This window comes from Ailuropoda melanoleuca, chromosome 12 (genome assembly GCF_002007445.2).
Source record: "Ailuropoda melanoleuca isolate Jingjing chromosome 12, ASM200744v2, whole genome shotgun sequence".
Lineage (NCBI taxonomy): Eukaryota > Metazoa > Chordata > Mammalia > Carnivora > Ursidae > Ailuropoda > Ailuropoda melanoleuca.
In genome coordinates, this window is record NC_048229.1 from 29,215,093 (window position 1) to 29,229,800 (window position 14,708).

Genomic DNA, 14,708 nt, shown 5'->3' on the forward strand with positions numbered 1-14,708 from the left:
AAAAAAAAAAAGAAAAATATCTTGAAATCTCTCCCAATATTTAAATGTTGTAAGTTTATTCGTTAAAATATTTCCAAACCAGTCCAACCAAACAAAATGCAAGTACGACTTATTCCTAGCCTGTTCGTTGGAAATCAAGTCAAGGGGAGAGAGACTCTTCACAGGAACCTGGCTCTATCTTTAGCCCTGGAACCACAGCTGGTCAAGTGTGGACTTTGTCCCTCCTGTGTTTGACACCTGGGCTAGGTGGAACCTCACAAAATTTCCTCCCTGTACTTCAACTTTATTGCACAGGACCACGTCCTTATGCAGGGGTTATACCTTTATTCTCAGCTCCTTCTGTCACCTTCGATTATGTCCAAATTTCGTATACCAGATTGGTATCTTCAGGGATTTTAGCCATCATGCATGGTACAAGCCAGAGGTCCCCCGAATCCTGCAGCCCCCCAGGATTTTAATATCTAGAGAATACAACTGGGGCCCCCATGCCACAAAAGTGCAGTAAATACAAAATTGCCCACTCTGCATTTTATTTATGAGGATTACTGGGGGATGATGCCATTCTCCTAATTGTCACAAGCATTGTGATGTCCTTTCCTCCAAAATGGGAAAGCAAAACAAAACAAAACATCTTTCTTGCATTCTCCAACACTTTAATCCAATGGTATTATGCGTAACATATGAAATGTTCGGGAACAGCAGTGGGGAATGGCCCCACAGAAAAGGAAGAAACCTAAATGGGACATTAATCTGCACTGTCCGTCTCTACCCTGTGGGGCCTCATAGCAGCTGCGTCTCCTATCACATCTCTCATAAGAAGTACAGCTTCTGTCCCCATCACCTCCACTGCCACTGAGACCAATGCTTTCTTCTTCTCTCAGCCAGTCTTGGTGTTCACACGATTTTATCAGGCGGAGACATATTAGCCTAACTCTTTAGCCCAAGCTCCGGGCTAATCCTGGGCTTTCTGCTTAGATGTCCAAAAAGGTCATTGATTTGTTTTGAAAAGCAAGTATGTATGTCCTTTCCCTGAGATGAATTTTGTGGTCCTCTGTGAACGTGGACATTGCTTCACTATATGGTCAGAGACTGAATGTGCGGATGGAGGAAACTCAGACCATATGTAAAAATAAAAATCTGACCCACAGCCTGTGGCCACCAGCCCAGGAGCCAGCTCACTATGACAAATCAGACTTGTGGGAAGTCAGTGTCTCTGATAACGGATTCAGGACGCCAAACACTAACCCCTGTATCAAGCAGCCCCAAGTGTCCAGGACTTGATTACTAACTGACAGCTTCCCTGGTTTGATCCCTGCTTCCAATTTAGGGCCAAACAGAGACAGCCAATGTGTAACCCTAACCAGTCACTTGGGGTGTCTCGCTTCTAGTTAACCCTCCTCCAGCTTCCCCAGGTCAACAGCCTCCAGCCAGGACATACCTGAAGCCTTCGCTTTTCTCCTCCAGGAAGCTTTCCCAATCCTCTGCCTTTGTCTCTGCCCAAGTGTAAGTGATAGCGGCCGACTCCCTTACTACAGCATGCGCTGAATAGCTTCTGCCTGCTCTCATTTGGCTGGTGGTTATGGACTAAATGTTTGCGTCCCCCCCCATCCTAAATTCATAGGTTGAAGGCCTAAGCCCCAGTGTGATCAAATTTGGAGGCGGAGCCTCTGGGAGGTGGTTAAGTTTAGATGATGTCATGAGGGTGGAGCCCCCATGATGGGATTGATGTTCTTATAAGAGGAGAAATAGAGACTAGTTTGTCTGCTCAGTGAGGCTCCTCGCTCTCTTTCCCTCTGTCCACCCTCTCCCTTCCCTCCTTCCACTTTGTTTAAATGGCCAGTCTGTGGTATTTTGTTAGGGAAGTGCAAGCTAAGATTGGTCTTTGTTTCTTTCTTTTTTTTTTTTTTTTAAGATTTTATTTATTTATTCAACAGAGATAGAGACAGCCAGCGAGAGAGGGAACACAAGCAGGGGGAGAGGGAGAGGAAGAAGCAGGCTCATAGCAGAGGAGCCTGATGTGGGGCTCGATCCCAGAATGCCAGGATCACGCCCTGAGCCGAAGGCAGATGCTTAACCGCTGTGCCACCCAGGCGCCCCTGGTCTTTGTTTATTTCTACAACTGGTTCTGGTCATGTTCATCTTATACAGATGGGCACCAGAGATGGGCTTATTAAAAAGCACGACCACATGTCAGTGTCTTTCCCGAAAGTCCATAAGAGGCTTATGAGCTGTGAAATTGAGTTTCATGGGGAGGTTTGGGCAGCTTCAGGGGCTGAGGGGGAGTAGGTAAGGGGCTGTGGGCACCGTGGTTAGGGGAGAGGTTGTGTTAGAACTTTTTCAGATACATGTAACATCAGTCCAGTTCAAAAGTATTAACTCAGGGGTGCCTGGGTGGCGCAGTCGTTAAGCGTCTGCCTTCGGCTCAGGGCGTGGTCCCGGCGTCCCGGCGTCCCGGCGTTCGGGGATCGAGTCCCACATCGGGCTCCTCCGCTGGGAGCCTGCTTCTTCCTCTCACACTCCCCTGCTGTGTTCCCTCTCTCGCTGGCTGTCTCTCTGTCACATAAATAAATAAAATCTTTATTTAAAAAAAAAGTATTAACTCACTACAATTCTATTCCCAATTTCCAACATGTGGGTCTTCTCTTTACACATTCAGGACATTCTCTGACACTAGCTAGGTGTCCCGCAATTCAACTGAATTCTGACACTAGCTACCTGAAGACAGCCTCGGATCCCGCAGGTCAAGGGCTCAGTCCCACAAGACTGCCCCCTTCCCCCACGTCCGAAGCCAATCATAGGTCCCAGGTTGTCACCTGCGTTTCTGAGCCACTGGCTATCAGAGGCTCCCAGGAGCCCCTCCTTGGGTTTCGTTAATTTGCTAGAGCAGCTCACATATTCAGGAAACCTGTTTACTCACTAGATTACCAACTTATTACAAAGGATATGGAAGGATACCAATCAACAGCCAGATCAAAGGTACATAGGGTGAGGTCCTGAACAAAGGAACTTTTCTGTCCCTGTGGAGTTTGGGGCCCTGCATGGCGGCAGGTGGATGCGTTCTGGCTAACCCATCCGAAAGCTCTCTCTGGACCTCGTCCTTTTCGGTTTCTATGAAGGCTTCATTACCTAGGCTTGAGTGCTTAAATCATTGGCGATTGGCATTTGAACTCAACCTCCAGCTCCTCTCCCCTCCCTGAAGTCAGGGGCTGGGACTGAACGTCCCAACATTCTAATAGCATTGTTGTTTCCCCTGGCAACCATCCCCCACCCTGAGGTGCTTTCCAAGTCACCTCATCAGCAGAACAAAAGACACTTTTATCCCCTCTCATTGCTTAGGAAATTCAAGGGTTTAAGGATGTTATGCCAGGAACTGGGACGATGACCAAATATATATTTCTTAGTATAAATCACAGTATCACACTCTGTTAGCTGAAAAGTTTTGAAATATGCTGGCTTCTGGCACAGAGGGTTCTAGAGCTTGGTCAACGTCACCGAAAGCCTTTTTAAAAGTGTGCTACCCTGTAACTCTGCTTTCCTCTGTGGGCTTTGTTCTCAGGCAGGCTCGAGCCCAGTGTTGGGCTCCGACAGCTCCGGGCTTGAATCTTCCCCATTCAAAGACCCCAGGGGAAAGAGAACAGCTATTTCTCCCAAATGCATAGCAAAAGTCCTGGAAACTCTTTAGAGAAAAATGGATATAGGCTCATCCACGTGCTGATAAATTGACCACAGGTGTTATCAGTGATGAAGTACGCCAACGGGTCATTGTCGGTTCACAGATTCACCCCTGGAGCAGGGACTGGAGTTGATAATGGGAGGATGGCCGTCCTCCAAAAGGAAATCAAGATGCAGCTTTCATTTTTATTATTTGCTAAAGATTTATTTGTTTATTTTAGAGAGTGTGTGTGTGCACACATGCGAGCTGGGGGAAGGGCAGAGGGAGAGGGACAGAATCTCAAGCTGACTCCCCACTGAGCGAAGAGCCCAACATGGTGCTTGATGCCATGACCCTGAGATAATGACTGGAGCCAAAACCAAGAATCGGATGCCCAGCCGACTGAGTCACCCAGGCACCCCAAGATCCTGCTTTAATTTTTAAAAATTAACTTATTTTTATTTAAATTCAGTTAACATATAATGTATTACTGGTTTCAGAGATAGAGGTCAGTAATTCAGCAGTCTTATATAACACCCAGTGCTCATTACATCACCTGCCTTCCTTAATGTCCTTCACCCAGTTACCCCATCCCCCAGCCACCTCCCCTCCAGCAGCCCTCAGTTTGTTTCCTAAGAGTCTCTTATGGTTTGTCTCCGTCTCTGATTTCTTCGTGTTTTATATTTTCCTCTCTTCCCCTATGATCCTCTGTATTGTTTCTTAAATGCCACATATCAGCGAGATCATATGATAATTGTCTTTCTTTGATTGACTTATCTCACTTAGTGTAATACCCTCTAGTTCCAACCACATCATTGCAAATGGCAAGATTTCATTTTTTGGATGGCTGATTAGTATTCCATTGTCTATAGATATCACATCTTCTTTATCCATTTATCTGTTGATGGACATCTAGGCTCTTTCCATAGTTTGGCTATTGTGGACATTGCTGCTATGAACATTGGGGTGCAGGGGCCCCTTTGGATCACTACATCTGTATCTTTGGGGTAAGTACCCAATAGTGCAATTTGTGGGTCAAAGGGTATCTCTATTTTTAACCTTTTGAGGAACCTCCATCCTGTTTTCCAGAGTGGCTGCACCAGCTTGCATTCCCACCAAGAGTGTAAGAGGGTTCCCTTTTCTCTGCATCCTTGCCAACATCTGTCATTTCCTGACTTGTGAATTTGAGCCATTCTGACTGGTGTGAGGTGGTATCTCACTGTGGTTTTGATGTGTATTTCCCTGATGCCGAGTGATCAGCCCTTCTTCATGTGTCTGTTGGCCATTTGCATGTCTTCTTTGGAGAAGTGTCTGTTCATGTCTTCTGTCCATTTCTTGATTGGATTCTTTGTTCTTTGGGTGTTGAGTTTGATAAGTTCTTTATTATGGATACTAGCCTTCTATCTGATATGTCATTAGCAAATATCTTCTCCCACTCTGTCTGTTGTCTTTTGGTTCTGTCAACTGTTTCCTTTGCTGTGCAGAAGCCTTTTATCTTGATGCAGTCCCAATAGTTCATTTTTACCTTTGTTTCCTTTGCCTTTGGAGACGTGTCTGGCAAGCAGTTGCTGCAGCCAAGGTCACAGAGGCTGCTGCTGCCTGTGTTCTCCTCCAGGATTTTAATGGATTCCTGTCTCCCATTTATGTCTTTCATCCATTTTGAGTCTATTGTATATGGTGTAAGGAAATGGTCCAATTTCATTCTTCTGCATGTGGCTGTCCAATTTTCCCAACACCATTTGTTGAAGAGACGGTCCTTTTTCCGTTGGATATTCTTTCCTGCTTTGTTGAAGATTAGTTGACCATAGAGTTGAGAGTGCATTTCTGGGTGCTCTATTCGGTTCCATTGCTCTATGTGTCTGTTTTTGTGCCAGTACCATGCTGTCTGGATGATTACAGCTTTGTTATAGAGCTTGAAGTCCGGAATTGTGATGCCCCAGCTTTGGTTTTCTTTTTCAACATTCCTTTGGCTCTTTGGGGTCTTTTCTGGTTCCATACAATTTTAGGATTATTTGTTCCAGCTCTGTGAAAAAAGTTGATGGTATTTTAATAGGGATTTCAATGAATGTATAGATTGCTCTAGGTAGCATAGACATTTCAACAATATTTGTTCTTCCAATCCATGAGCATAGAACATTTTTCCATTTCTTTGTGTCTTCCTCAATTTCTTTCATGATTGTTCTGAGTACAGATCCTTTGCATCTTTGGTTAGGTTTATTCCTAGTTATCTTATGGTTTTGGGTACAATTGTAAATGGGATTGACTCCTTAATTTCTCTTTCTTCTGTCTCAGTGTATACATATGCGACTAATTTCTGTGTATTGATTTTATATCCTGCCACTTTGCTGATTTCCTATATGAGTTCTAGCAATTTTGGGGTGTTTTGGGTTTTCCACATAGAGGAAGATGCTGCTTTTAGATAAAAACCGGGATCTGGGGGCGCCTGTGTGGCACAGCGGTTGAGCGTCTGCCTTCGGCTCAGGGCGTGATCCCGGCGTTGTGGGATGGAGCCCCACATCAGGCTCTTCCACTAGGAGCCTGCTTCTTCCTCTCCCACTCCCCCTGCTTGTGTTCCCTCTCTCGCTGCCCGTCTCTATCTCTGTCGAATAAATAAATAAATAATCTTTAAAAAAAAAAACAAAAAAACCCCGGGATCTGGACGGTCAAAAGACCAGCCAACCAAACAACAATGAAATAACAGCACAGGAAGACAGAGCCATGGGAGAGCCCCTGGGGAGCCCAGGATTATAGGGGAGGCCATGGGTGTGGGGACAGGCTTTCCCAGGGCTATAAGATGTATGGGTTGGATTGAGGCTTGGAACTGCAGTTCTGACCCTGGAAACTTGTTGTGTTAGTGTTTTCACACCCACCCAGGTGCCCTCAGAGGGTTCCTGGACCCTCAGGCTGGGACGGAGTTTTCTCACTCAGTCCATGTCCCCCTGGGCCTGTCGCTTGTCCCGTCCAGCTTCTTCCTTCCTTAGAAATGCTATGGGGAAACTTCCTGTTCTGTTCAAGCAGGTCCCTTATGTCTACATGTTGTGGCTTCTGCAGGCAACTTCCTTTCCCCTCACTCGGCTTGTCTGTGTTCCCATGACTAATAGATGAATGAGAGCATGAAGGGGGGGTCTGGACCCCCAGCCCAGAGATGCTTCTGCTCTCTCTGCTAATGATGGGGTGGCCCCAGAGGGCAGAGTGGGGCTGCCCTGCTCTAGCCTGTCCCCCAGACAGAGCCTGGGGGTGTGCAGGGACATGGATATGCGCACAGGTCCTGAGCCTGCCCCACCTGACACACAGTCTGACTTTGATCCTCAGGGTAGTCAAGTCCCAAATCCAGGTTCCCAATTCCCTCAGCTAACATGTGGCTTTGGTGCCTCCCTTTCCTGTCTGGGTTTCTACCCTGTCCTTGATTTCACGCTGAAAATTCTTTTGTTGGGGCGGCTCGGTGGCTTGTTAAACATCTGCCTTCGGCTCAGGTCATGATCCCAGGGTCCTGGAATCGAGCTCCATGTTGGGCTCCTTGCCAGCTTCTCCTTCCAGCTGTTCTTCTCCCTGCTTGTGCTCTCTCTCTTTCTCTCTCTGTCAAATAAATAAATAAAATCTTAGAAAGAAAGAAAGAAAGAAAGAAAGAAAGAAAGAAAGAAAGAAAAGAAGAAAGAAAGAAAGAGAAAATTCTCTTGCCAGCCCTTCAGTGGTTTTCAGATTGCCATGATTTTCCCTTTCTTTTTTTTTTTTAAAAGATTTTATTTATTTGACAGAGAGAGAGGCAGCCAGCGAGAGAAGGAACACAAGCAGGGGGAGTGGGAGAGGAAGAAGCAGGCTCCCAGCGGAGGAGCCCGATGTGGGACTTGATCCCAGGACCCTGGGATCGCGCCCTGGGCCAAAGGCAGACGCTTAACGACTGAGCCACCCAGGCGCCCCTAATTTTCTTTCTGTTTATGGTTGTTCTCAGCAGGAACGTGGGTCTGATGCCCACTGGAGATGGTCCTCAACTCTTTCTGTTTTATCTCGTGCCCTGTGTGATCATACTCGGGCCACGGTTCAATACGATCCCTGTGGTGACACTCCAGGTTCATGGGTCCAGCTGGAACTTTTTTGAAACTACAGACCCACAGATCAAGCACCCTCTGTTGATTTTCCACTTGTGTGTCTGACATGCATCTCTAACCCAGCATGTCTGTAATTGAGCGCCCGAATTTCTTCTTTAAAAATCTCTTAAAGCCTTTCCCTTTTCCAGCAATGGCAGCTTGGAGTTTGCAACCACTCAGGAGAAACACATTGGCGTTGTTGATTTTTCTTTTTCTCTCAGTATGCATCTGATACACCAACAAATACTGCTAGCCGTCAGCTTCCCACCAACCCACCTTGTCCACCCAGACTCGGGCGCTCCCATCTCGCAAGCAGGGCAACACAACAGCCCTGGACGTCGTGATCTCAGGGTCCTGGGATGGGGTCTCACGTGGAGCCCCGTGTCGGACTCCCGACTCACTGGGGAGTCTGCTTCTCCCTCCCCCTCTGCCCCTCGCCCTGCTCAAGCTCTCTCTCTCTCAAATAAATAAAATCAAAAAACCCATGTTGGGGCGCCTGGGTGGCACAGCGGTTAAGCGTCTGCCTTCGGCTCAGGGCGTGGTCCGCGTTCTGGGATTGGGCCCCACATCAGGCTCCTCTGCTGTGAGCCTGCCTCTTCCTCTCCCACTCCCCCTGCTTGTGTTCCCTCTCTCGCTGGCTGTCTCTATCTCTGTCAAATAAATAAATAAAATCTTTAAAAAAAAACAAAAAAAAACCCCATGTTGCACTAGGAAAAGGGCACAGTCCTGGGGCCTCACCCGCCTAGACAAGCCTCTCGCTGTCTGCAATTGGCAGGGAGGCAAGACAGGATGATTTCTCAGCCCCGACTTCACCCCCCTCTGCATGGCCCCGGCTGCCCAGGTTCCCCTTCTGTGGTGACCACAGCTCTGTCACCCACGGCTTCCTGTTGGGGCTTCCTTGGCCTCACCCCCCAGTGTGGGCCATTTCCTTCCCTGCCAGAGGGACCTGAACCCGGGCTCCTGCCCTGGCCGGTGCAGACATGGTGTCCCTGCTGCTGCTGCCCCTGCTCTGGGGGGGTAAGTGGGCCGAGGGAGGGGGGCTGGCTGGGCATGGGTGGGAGGGGGCTGGAGCCACAGCTGAGCCCCCGTGTCCCCGCAGGGTCCCTGCAGGAGGATCCAGGGTTCGAGCTCCGAGTGCAGGACTCGGTGACGGTGCAGGAGGGTCTGTGTGTCCAGGTGTCCTGCTCCTTCTCCTACCCCTGGAGCTCGTGGCCTTCCACTGGGATGCCCTACATGAACTGGTTCCGGGTTGGGGACAGCTCATACAAACGTTATCCTGTGGCTACAAACGACCGAAGGAAAACGGTGAAGACAGAGACCCAGGGCCGATTCCACCTCGTTGGGAACTCCTGGGACAACAACTGCTCCCTGAGAATCAGAGAGGCCAGGAGGAGTGACCAGGCAGTCTACGAGTTCCAAGTGGATACAGGAGACTACAGGAAATATACTTACAGAGATAAGCAGCTGGCCCTGCAGGTGACAGGTATGGCAGGGGCCCCAGGAGAGGGCTCTGGGACGTGGAGACCCCCCTCTTAGAACAGGAATAGGACACTGGAACATTCCCTGCTCCAGGTCTTGGGGCTGGGATGGTGGGAAGAGATGTGGGGGCCTGGGGTCAGCTTGTGCCCTGAGGCCCTGGTCCCTCTCAGGGTCACACTCTGGGTCCCCACCTCCCTGGGGCCCAGGCACCTCCCTCTCTCCTCCTCAGCCCTGACACAGAAACCCGACATCCACTTTCTGGAGCCCCTCAAGTCTGGCCATCCCACAAACCTGACCTGCAGTCTGCTGGGATCCTGCGAAGAAGAAAGATCTCTCACCTTCTTCTCCTGGGTGGGGGGTGCTCTTGACTCACTGGACCCCCGGACCCTCAGGTCCTCGGTGCTGACCCTCACCCCGAGGCTGCGGGACCACGGCAGCAACCTCACCTGTCAGGTGCAGCTGTCAGGAACTCAGGGCACCGTGGAGAGAACCATCAGTCTCAATGTCTCCTGTGAGTGCTGGAGGGAAGGCTGCGTCCCTCGGGGCAGCGGGGGGAAAGGGGGTCAGTCCTGGGATCCTTTACCTGGTGGAGATTAGAGGAAGTCGGAAAGCCCATCCCTTCCACTTCCGGGGCTCCTGGAACAAAGGGCAAAAGCCCACCCTGCCCCTCACCACATCTTTCCTCCTCAGACGCTCCACAGTTGATGACCACCCCATATTTTGCAGGGAAACTGCACAGGTAGGAAAGCTCCTGTCTTCCCTGGGGCTGTGACTGGAGTGGGGTGTGCCTGGTCAGGGCTCAGGGCTTGGAGATGAGACGCCCCCTCCTCCTCTTCCCCTGGGTCTGTGTCTGCCCCACACCCACCTCACCAGTGTCTCGCATCGTGGACCCAGGATTGCTTTCAGCTTCTGCCTCTTCTTTTCTCTAGTTTTGGTGTATTATGTATCTTTGACTTTGAGTTCTAATCGACAGAAGGGTGTATTATTTTCAGGTGTAGGACACAATGATTCGGCATTGAGTGTATTGCAAAAGGATCAGCACAGTAAGTCTCCTAACATCCCTCACCACACATAGTTACAAATTCTTTTCTTTGTGATGAGAACATCTGAGATTTACTCTTGTAGCCACTTTCAAATATACAGTATAGCGCTATTAACTATAGTTACATCTCGTGACTGACTTATTTTATTTTATAGCTGGAAGTTGGTACCTTTTGACCTCGTTTCTTTTTTCATTACCTTTAGAGTTTATGGTTGTTTTCTTTTTTAAATGATTTATTTATTCGCCTTTGAGAGATGGGGGAGAGGGACAGATGGAGTGGGGGAAGGAGTCTTTTTTTTTTTAATTTTATTTATTTATTTTTGAGAGACAGAGAGAGCACACATGAGTAGGGGGAGGGGTAGAGGGAGAAGGAGACTCCCCGCTGAGCAGGAAAGCCTGACGCAGGACTAGATCCCAGGACCCTGGGATCATACCCTGAGCCAAAGGCAGACGCTTAACCGACTGAGCCACCCAGGCGCTCTAGAATTAACGTGTAATTGTAGTAAAACAGACACAACTTACAACTTACTATCTTACTATCTTACTTAAGGCTAGAGCTCCGCCGTGTTGAAAGCTTTCACAGTGTTGCAACTGGTCTGGAGAGCTCTCTCCATCTTGCAGAACCGAAACTCTATGCCCATCAAGCACTGACTCCCCAGCCCCTCCCCCAGCCCCCGGCAGCCCCACTTCCGACCTCTGTCTCGGGGATTTTGGCTGCTCCAGGTTCTGCTCCCTGCGCTTGAATTTCTGTCTGCACTCTTTCATCGCTGATCTAGTCATTTCTGTAGGACCCTTCGATGTCCCCAGTCCCTGAAGCTCCACCCTGGACCCCTGTTGCTCTCTGTGTCCACTCTCCTGGGCAGGTCTCCACTTGTGACCCTATCCCTATTCTGACTCTATCCTGCTGCCTCCCACAGCTCTCTAACTGGCCGCAGATCAGACATGTAGCTGCTTCTCGCGGATGCCTGTCTGTCTGCTCCTTAGCCCTGGGGCCCGGGTGGGGGTCTGGACATCACGCTAGATAACTCCCCTTCTCACCAGCTGCACCCCATGGGTCAGCGAATCTTGAGAACTTCATTTCCCCAATCATTTCTTTCTTCTTGCCTTTGGCCCCACCAGCTCCCATCTTATCCTGGACCCTGGACCATTGCCTCAGCCTCCTCCCCAGCCTCCCTGCCTCCTGTTTAATCTCTCTGGTGCAGGCCCCCCTTGGCCCCAGCAGGATCTTTCTAGACCCAGTGCTGATTCTGCCTTTCCCCTACTCATAGCCCTTCCTGCTTCCCAGTAACCTCACGGCAAAGCCCAATGCCCTCAGCCCAGCCCTCAAAGCTCCCAAATTTCTGACCCTGCCTTCTCTCCCACCGTGATCATGTCTCTGGTGCTTCCGGTCCTCCCTGCCAAGTTACAGGTCATCTGCCAGATGGTCTCAATTCTTGGCACATCTCCACCAGAGCTGCCCGCGCACCACTCACCCTTCTCACCTCAGCCCAGTCCCTTCCTTTCTGATGGCCCGACTTGACCACCAGGGTCATTGCCCCTTCAGCCCCGATTAGCCTCCCCCTTAGCCCTTGTCGCATGGCCCTGTCTTTGCACTTGGGGCTCTCCGGGAAGGGTGAGGGAGAGATGGATCTCTCGGCTCCGCCCACTTTGTGGTGACTCTCTTACCCAGGCCCGAAGATGCTGAACAATGGGACGTCACTGCCTGTCCTGGAGGGCCAGTCCCTGCGCCTGGTGTGCACGGCTGACAGCAACCCCCCTGCCAGGCTGAGCTGGTCCCGGGAGGGAAAAGCCCTGAGCCCGTCCCAGCCCTCAGGGGTCCTGGAGCTGCCCCATGCAGGGGTGGAAGATGAAGGGGAATTCACCTGCCAGGCTCAGCACCCGCTGGGCTCCCAGCACTTTTCCTTCAGCCTCTCTGTGCAGAGTGAGTCGTATGCAGGTTCTGGGGGTGGACTGCCTGGTCTGGTGTTTGGGGTGTGGAAGGGACTGGGCTCTGGGGACAGAACTTCATCCCCTGTGCCCCCTTCTGCAGGAAGCCCCTCTGCCTGCAACTGTGTGACTGAGAAGCAGGTAGGCTCCTGGCCTCTAATCCTCACCCTGATCAGAGGGGCCCTCATGGGGGCTGGCTTCCTCCTCACCTATGGCCTCGCCTGGATCTACTACAGCAGGTGAGTGGGCCTGTCCCTCTGCAGGGAAGGCTGGTGACGGCCCTGAGTTCCAGGGGGCGCTGAGCGGTCCCACCCTGCCTGGAGTTAGAACTAGAGCGGCGGCTCTCTGATCGGAGACCCGTGTTGGTTCCACAGGTGTGGAGGCCTCCAGGGAGCGAGGCTGAGAGTCTTGACGGAGCCTCCCTCCTCCTCAACACGGGACTGAGGTGTGGACCTGGAGCCCAGGGGGACAGATCGGGGATGTCACGGCCAGCTTCCTCTTGGAACCTCTCAACTCAAACCTCAGTTGTACCGCCGGGAGTTTAATTAGGGGAGGTGAATGAGCGATGACGTGGAGAGGCCAACAGCATCAGAAAGTTACTACTTTCCCAAGGAAACGTGGCATGCCACGCCACCACATTTTGGTTGGGAGGCAGAAGCAGGTGCAGGGGAAGCCTCGCAAGAGCCTTTCCTGGGGTTTGCGTGGGAAAGGCAAGGCCAGAAGTGCAACTCAGGATCAGCTAGTTGGAGTAATTCTGGGGGGCTTTGGCCTATAAGGGTGGTTCTAGTTGTCTGGTACCTGTCTTCGGGGATTTCGGGCAGGGGCGATGGTGGCCTGGTGTGTGCTTAGAGAAAAATGGTGTCTGGGGGCGCCTGGGTGGCTCCGTTGGTTAAGCAGCTGCCTTCAGCTCAGGTCATGATCCCGGGGTCCTGGGATCCATCCGGCTCCCTGCTCAGCGGGGAGTCTGCTTCTCCCTCTCCCCTGCCCCTCCCCCCTGCTGTGCGCTCTCTCTGCCTCTCTCTCTCTTTCTCTCAAATACATAAAATCTTTTTAGAAAGGGGGTGTTTGGGGGACACGGGCTGGGAATTGGTTGGTTTGGTCTGAAAGGTGGGCTCCTGGCAGAGCACTGTGCCATCTTTAAGAGCTGGCTGGCCCTGGGAGGCGCCGTCTCTCCCCAGATGGCAAGCTTTTTAAGATAAAGGAAATAAAAAATCTGACTAATACACACCTTCACTGATGTCCCCTGTTTCTGCCTATGCCAGTCTCCATCGGCTCAGCTTGCCTCTCTTTGCTGGAGCTGCCCACCCAACCCCTCTCACCTTCCTCTTCTCCATCCCCAGCCCTGCCCTTTGAAGGAAGTTCCCCAGGCTTACTTCCCCTGACCCAAAAGTTACCTGCTTAACCCTTGAGTTTCTGGTCAGAGTCACAAATACAGCTTTTCCTTCCCAGATGAAAGACACCTACCTCATAATAATTACTACAGAACATCACACTTACTTATAAACAAAAGTTTTATTAAAAATGCAACATAAAAATTGGTTTTATTGTTTAATGTCTCTGTGGAAGTTTCTAGAGAAGAATTACGTCTTAATCTTCTATCCTTTTTTGTGGAACATGTTCCGAAGATGACTTTTTATTTATTCCTTGTGTTTGGAGGTCTAACTTAAATTGATTAAATAATCAGATCTAAGGAGTGCGACCAGATGAATGTTTGCCTATGTGCACACGCTTGCTTCCACCACCCAGTTCAACATACAGATTCTTTCCCTTTACCCCTGGAGGTCAGGTCCCAGCATTGAGGGGGGAAGGGTGGGCAGTGGGCGGCCAGCTCCGGAGGAGATGTGCCAAGAATTGAGACCACCTGTAACTTGGCAGGGAGAACCGGGAGCACCAGAGACATGATCATGGTGGGAGAGAAGGCAGGGTCAGAAATTTGGGAGCCTTGAGTGCCACATGAAGGTGTTGGGCTTTGTCTTGGCTCTTTCAAGTCAACAGAGTCACACGCGTGCCACTCCCTCTTTTCTGTCGACACAGAGCCATATTGCCAGTTTTTCTGCGCTCTGTAAGTGGACTCAAACATTACATATGCTTTAGGGTCTGACTTCTTTCTCCCAGTTTTACATTTTTCAGATTTATCCATGTCGTTATGTGTATCAATAATTCACTTGTGGTTTTGGTACTGTTTTTAATTTATTTTTTTATTTATTTAAATCCAATTAATTAACGTATAATGTATTATTAGTTTCAGAGGTAGAGGTCAGTGATTCATCAGTTGTAAATGGCACCCAGTGCTCATTACATATCGTGCCCTCCTTACTGCCCATCCCCCCGCGCCCCTCCCCTCCAGCAACGCTGTTTGTTTCCTAGAGTTAAGAGTCTCTTATGGTCTGTCTCCCTCTCTGATTTCGTCTAGTTTCATTTTTTCCTCTCTTCCCCTATGATGCTCTGTTTTGCTTCTTAAATGCCACAGAGATCATATGATAATTGTCTTTCTCTGATTGACTTATTTCACTTAGCGTAACAC

At 50.0% G+C, this 14,708-nt stretch overlaps 1 protein-coding gene across 1 annotated transcript; it reads left to right on the top strand.

Moving 5' to 3' along the window:
- Positions 1–8,575: 8,575 nt before the first annotated feature.
- On the top strand, positions 8,576–13,874 carry LOC105241455 (sialic acid-binding Ig-like lectin 14). Its single transcript, XM_034639142.1, has 6 exons — positions 8,576–8,754; positions 8,837–9,220; positions 9,446–9,727; positions 11,928–12,179; positions 12,288–12,423; positions 12,559–13,874. The coding sequence occupies exons 1-6, from the start codon at positions 8,718–8,720 to the stop codon at positions 12,626–12,628; spliced, it is 1,161 nt and encodes a 386-aa protein (XP_034495033.1). The 5' UTR covers positions 8,576–8,717; the 3' UTR covers positions 12,629–13,874.
- Positions 13,875–14,708: the final 834 nt, after the last annotated feature.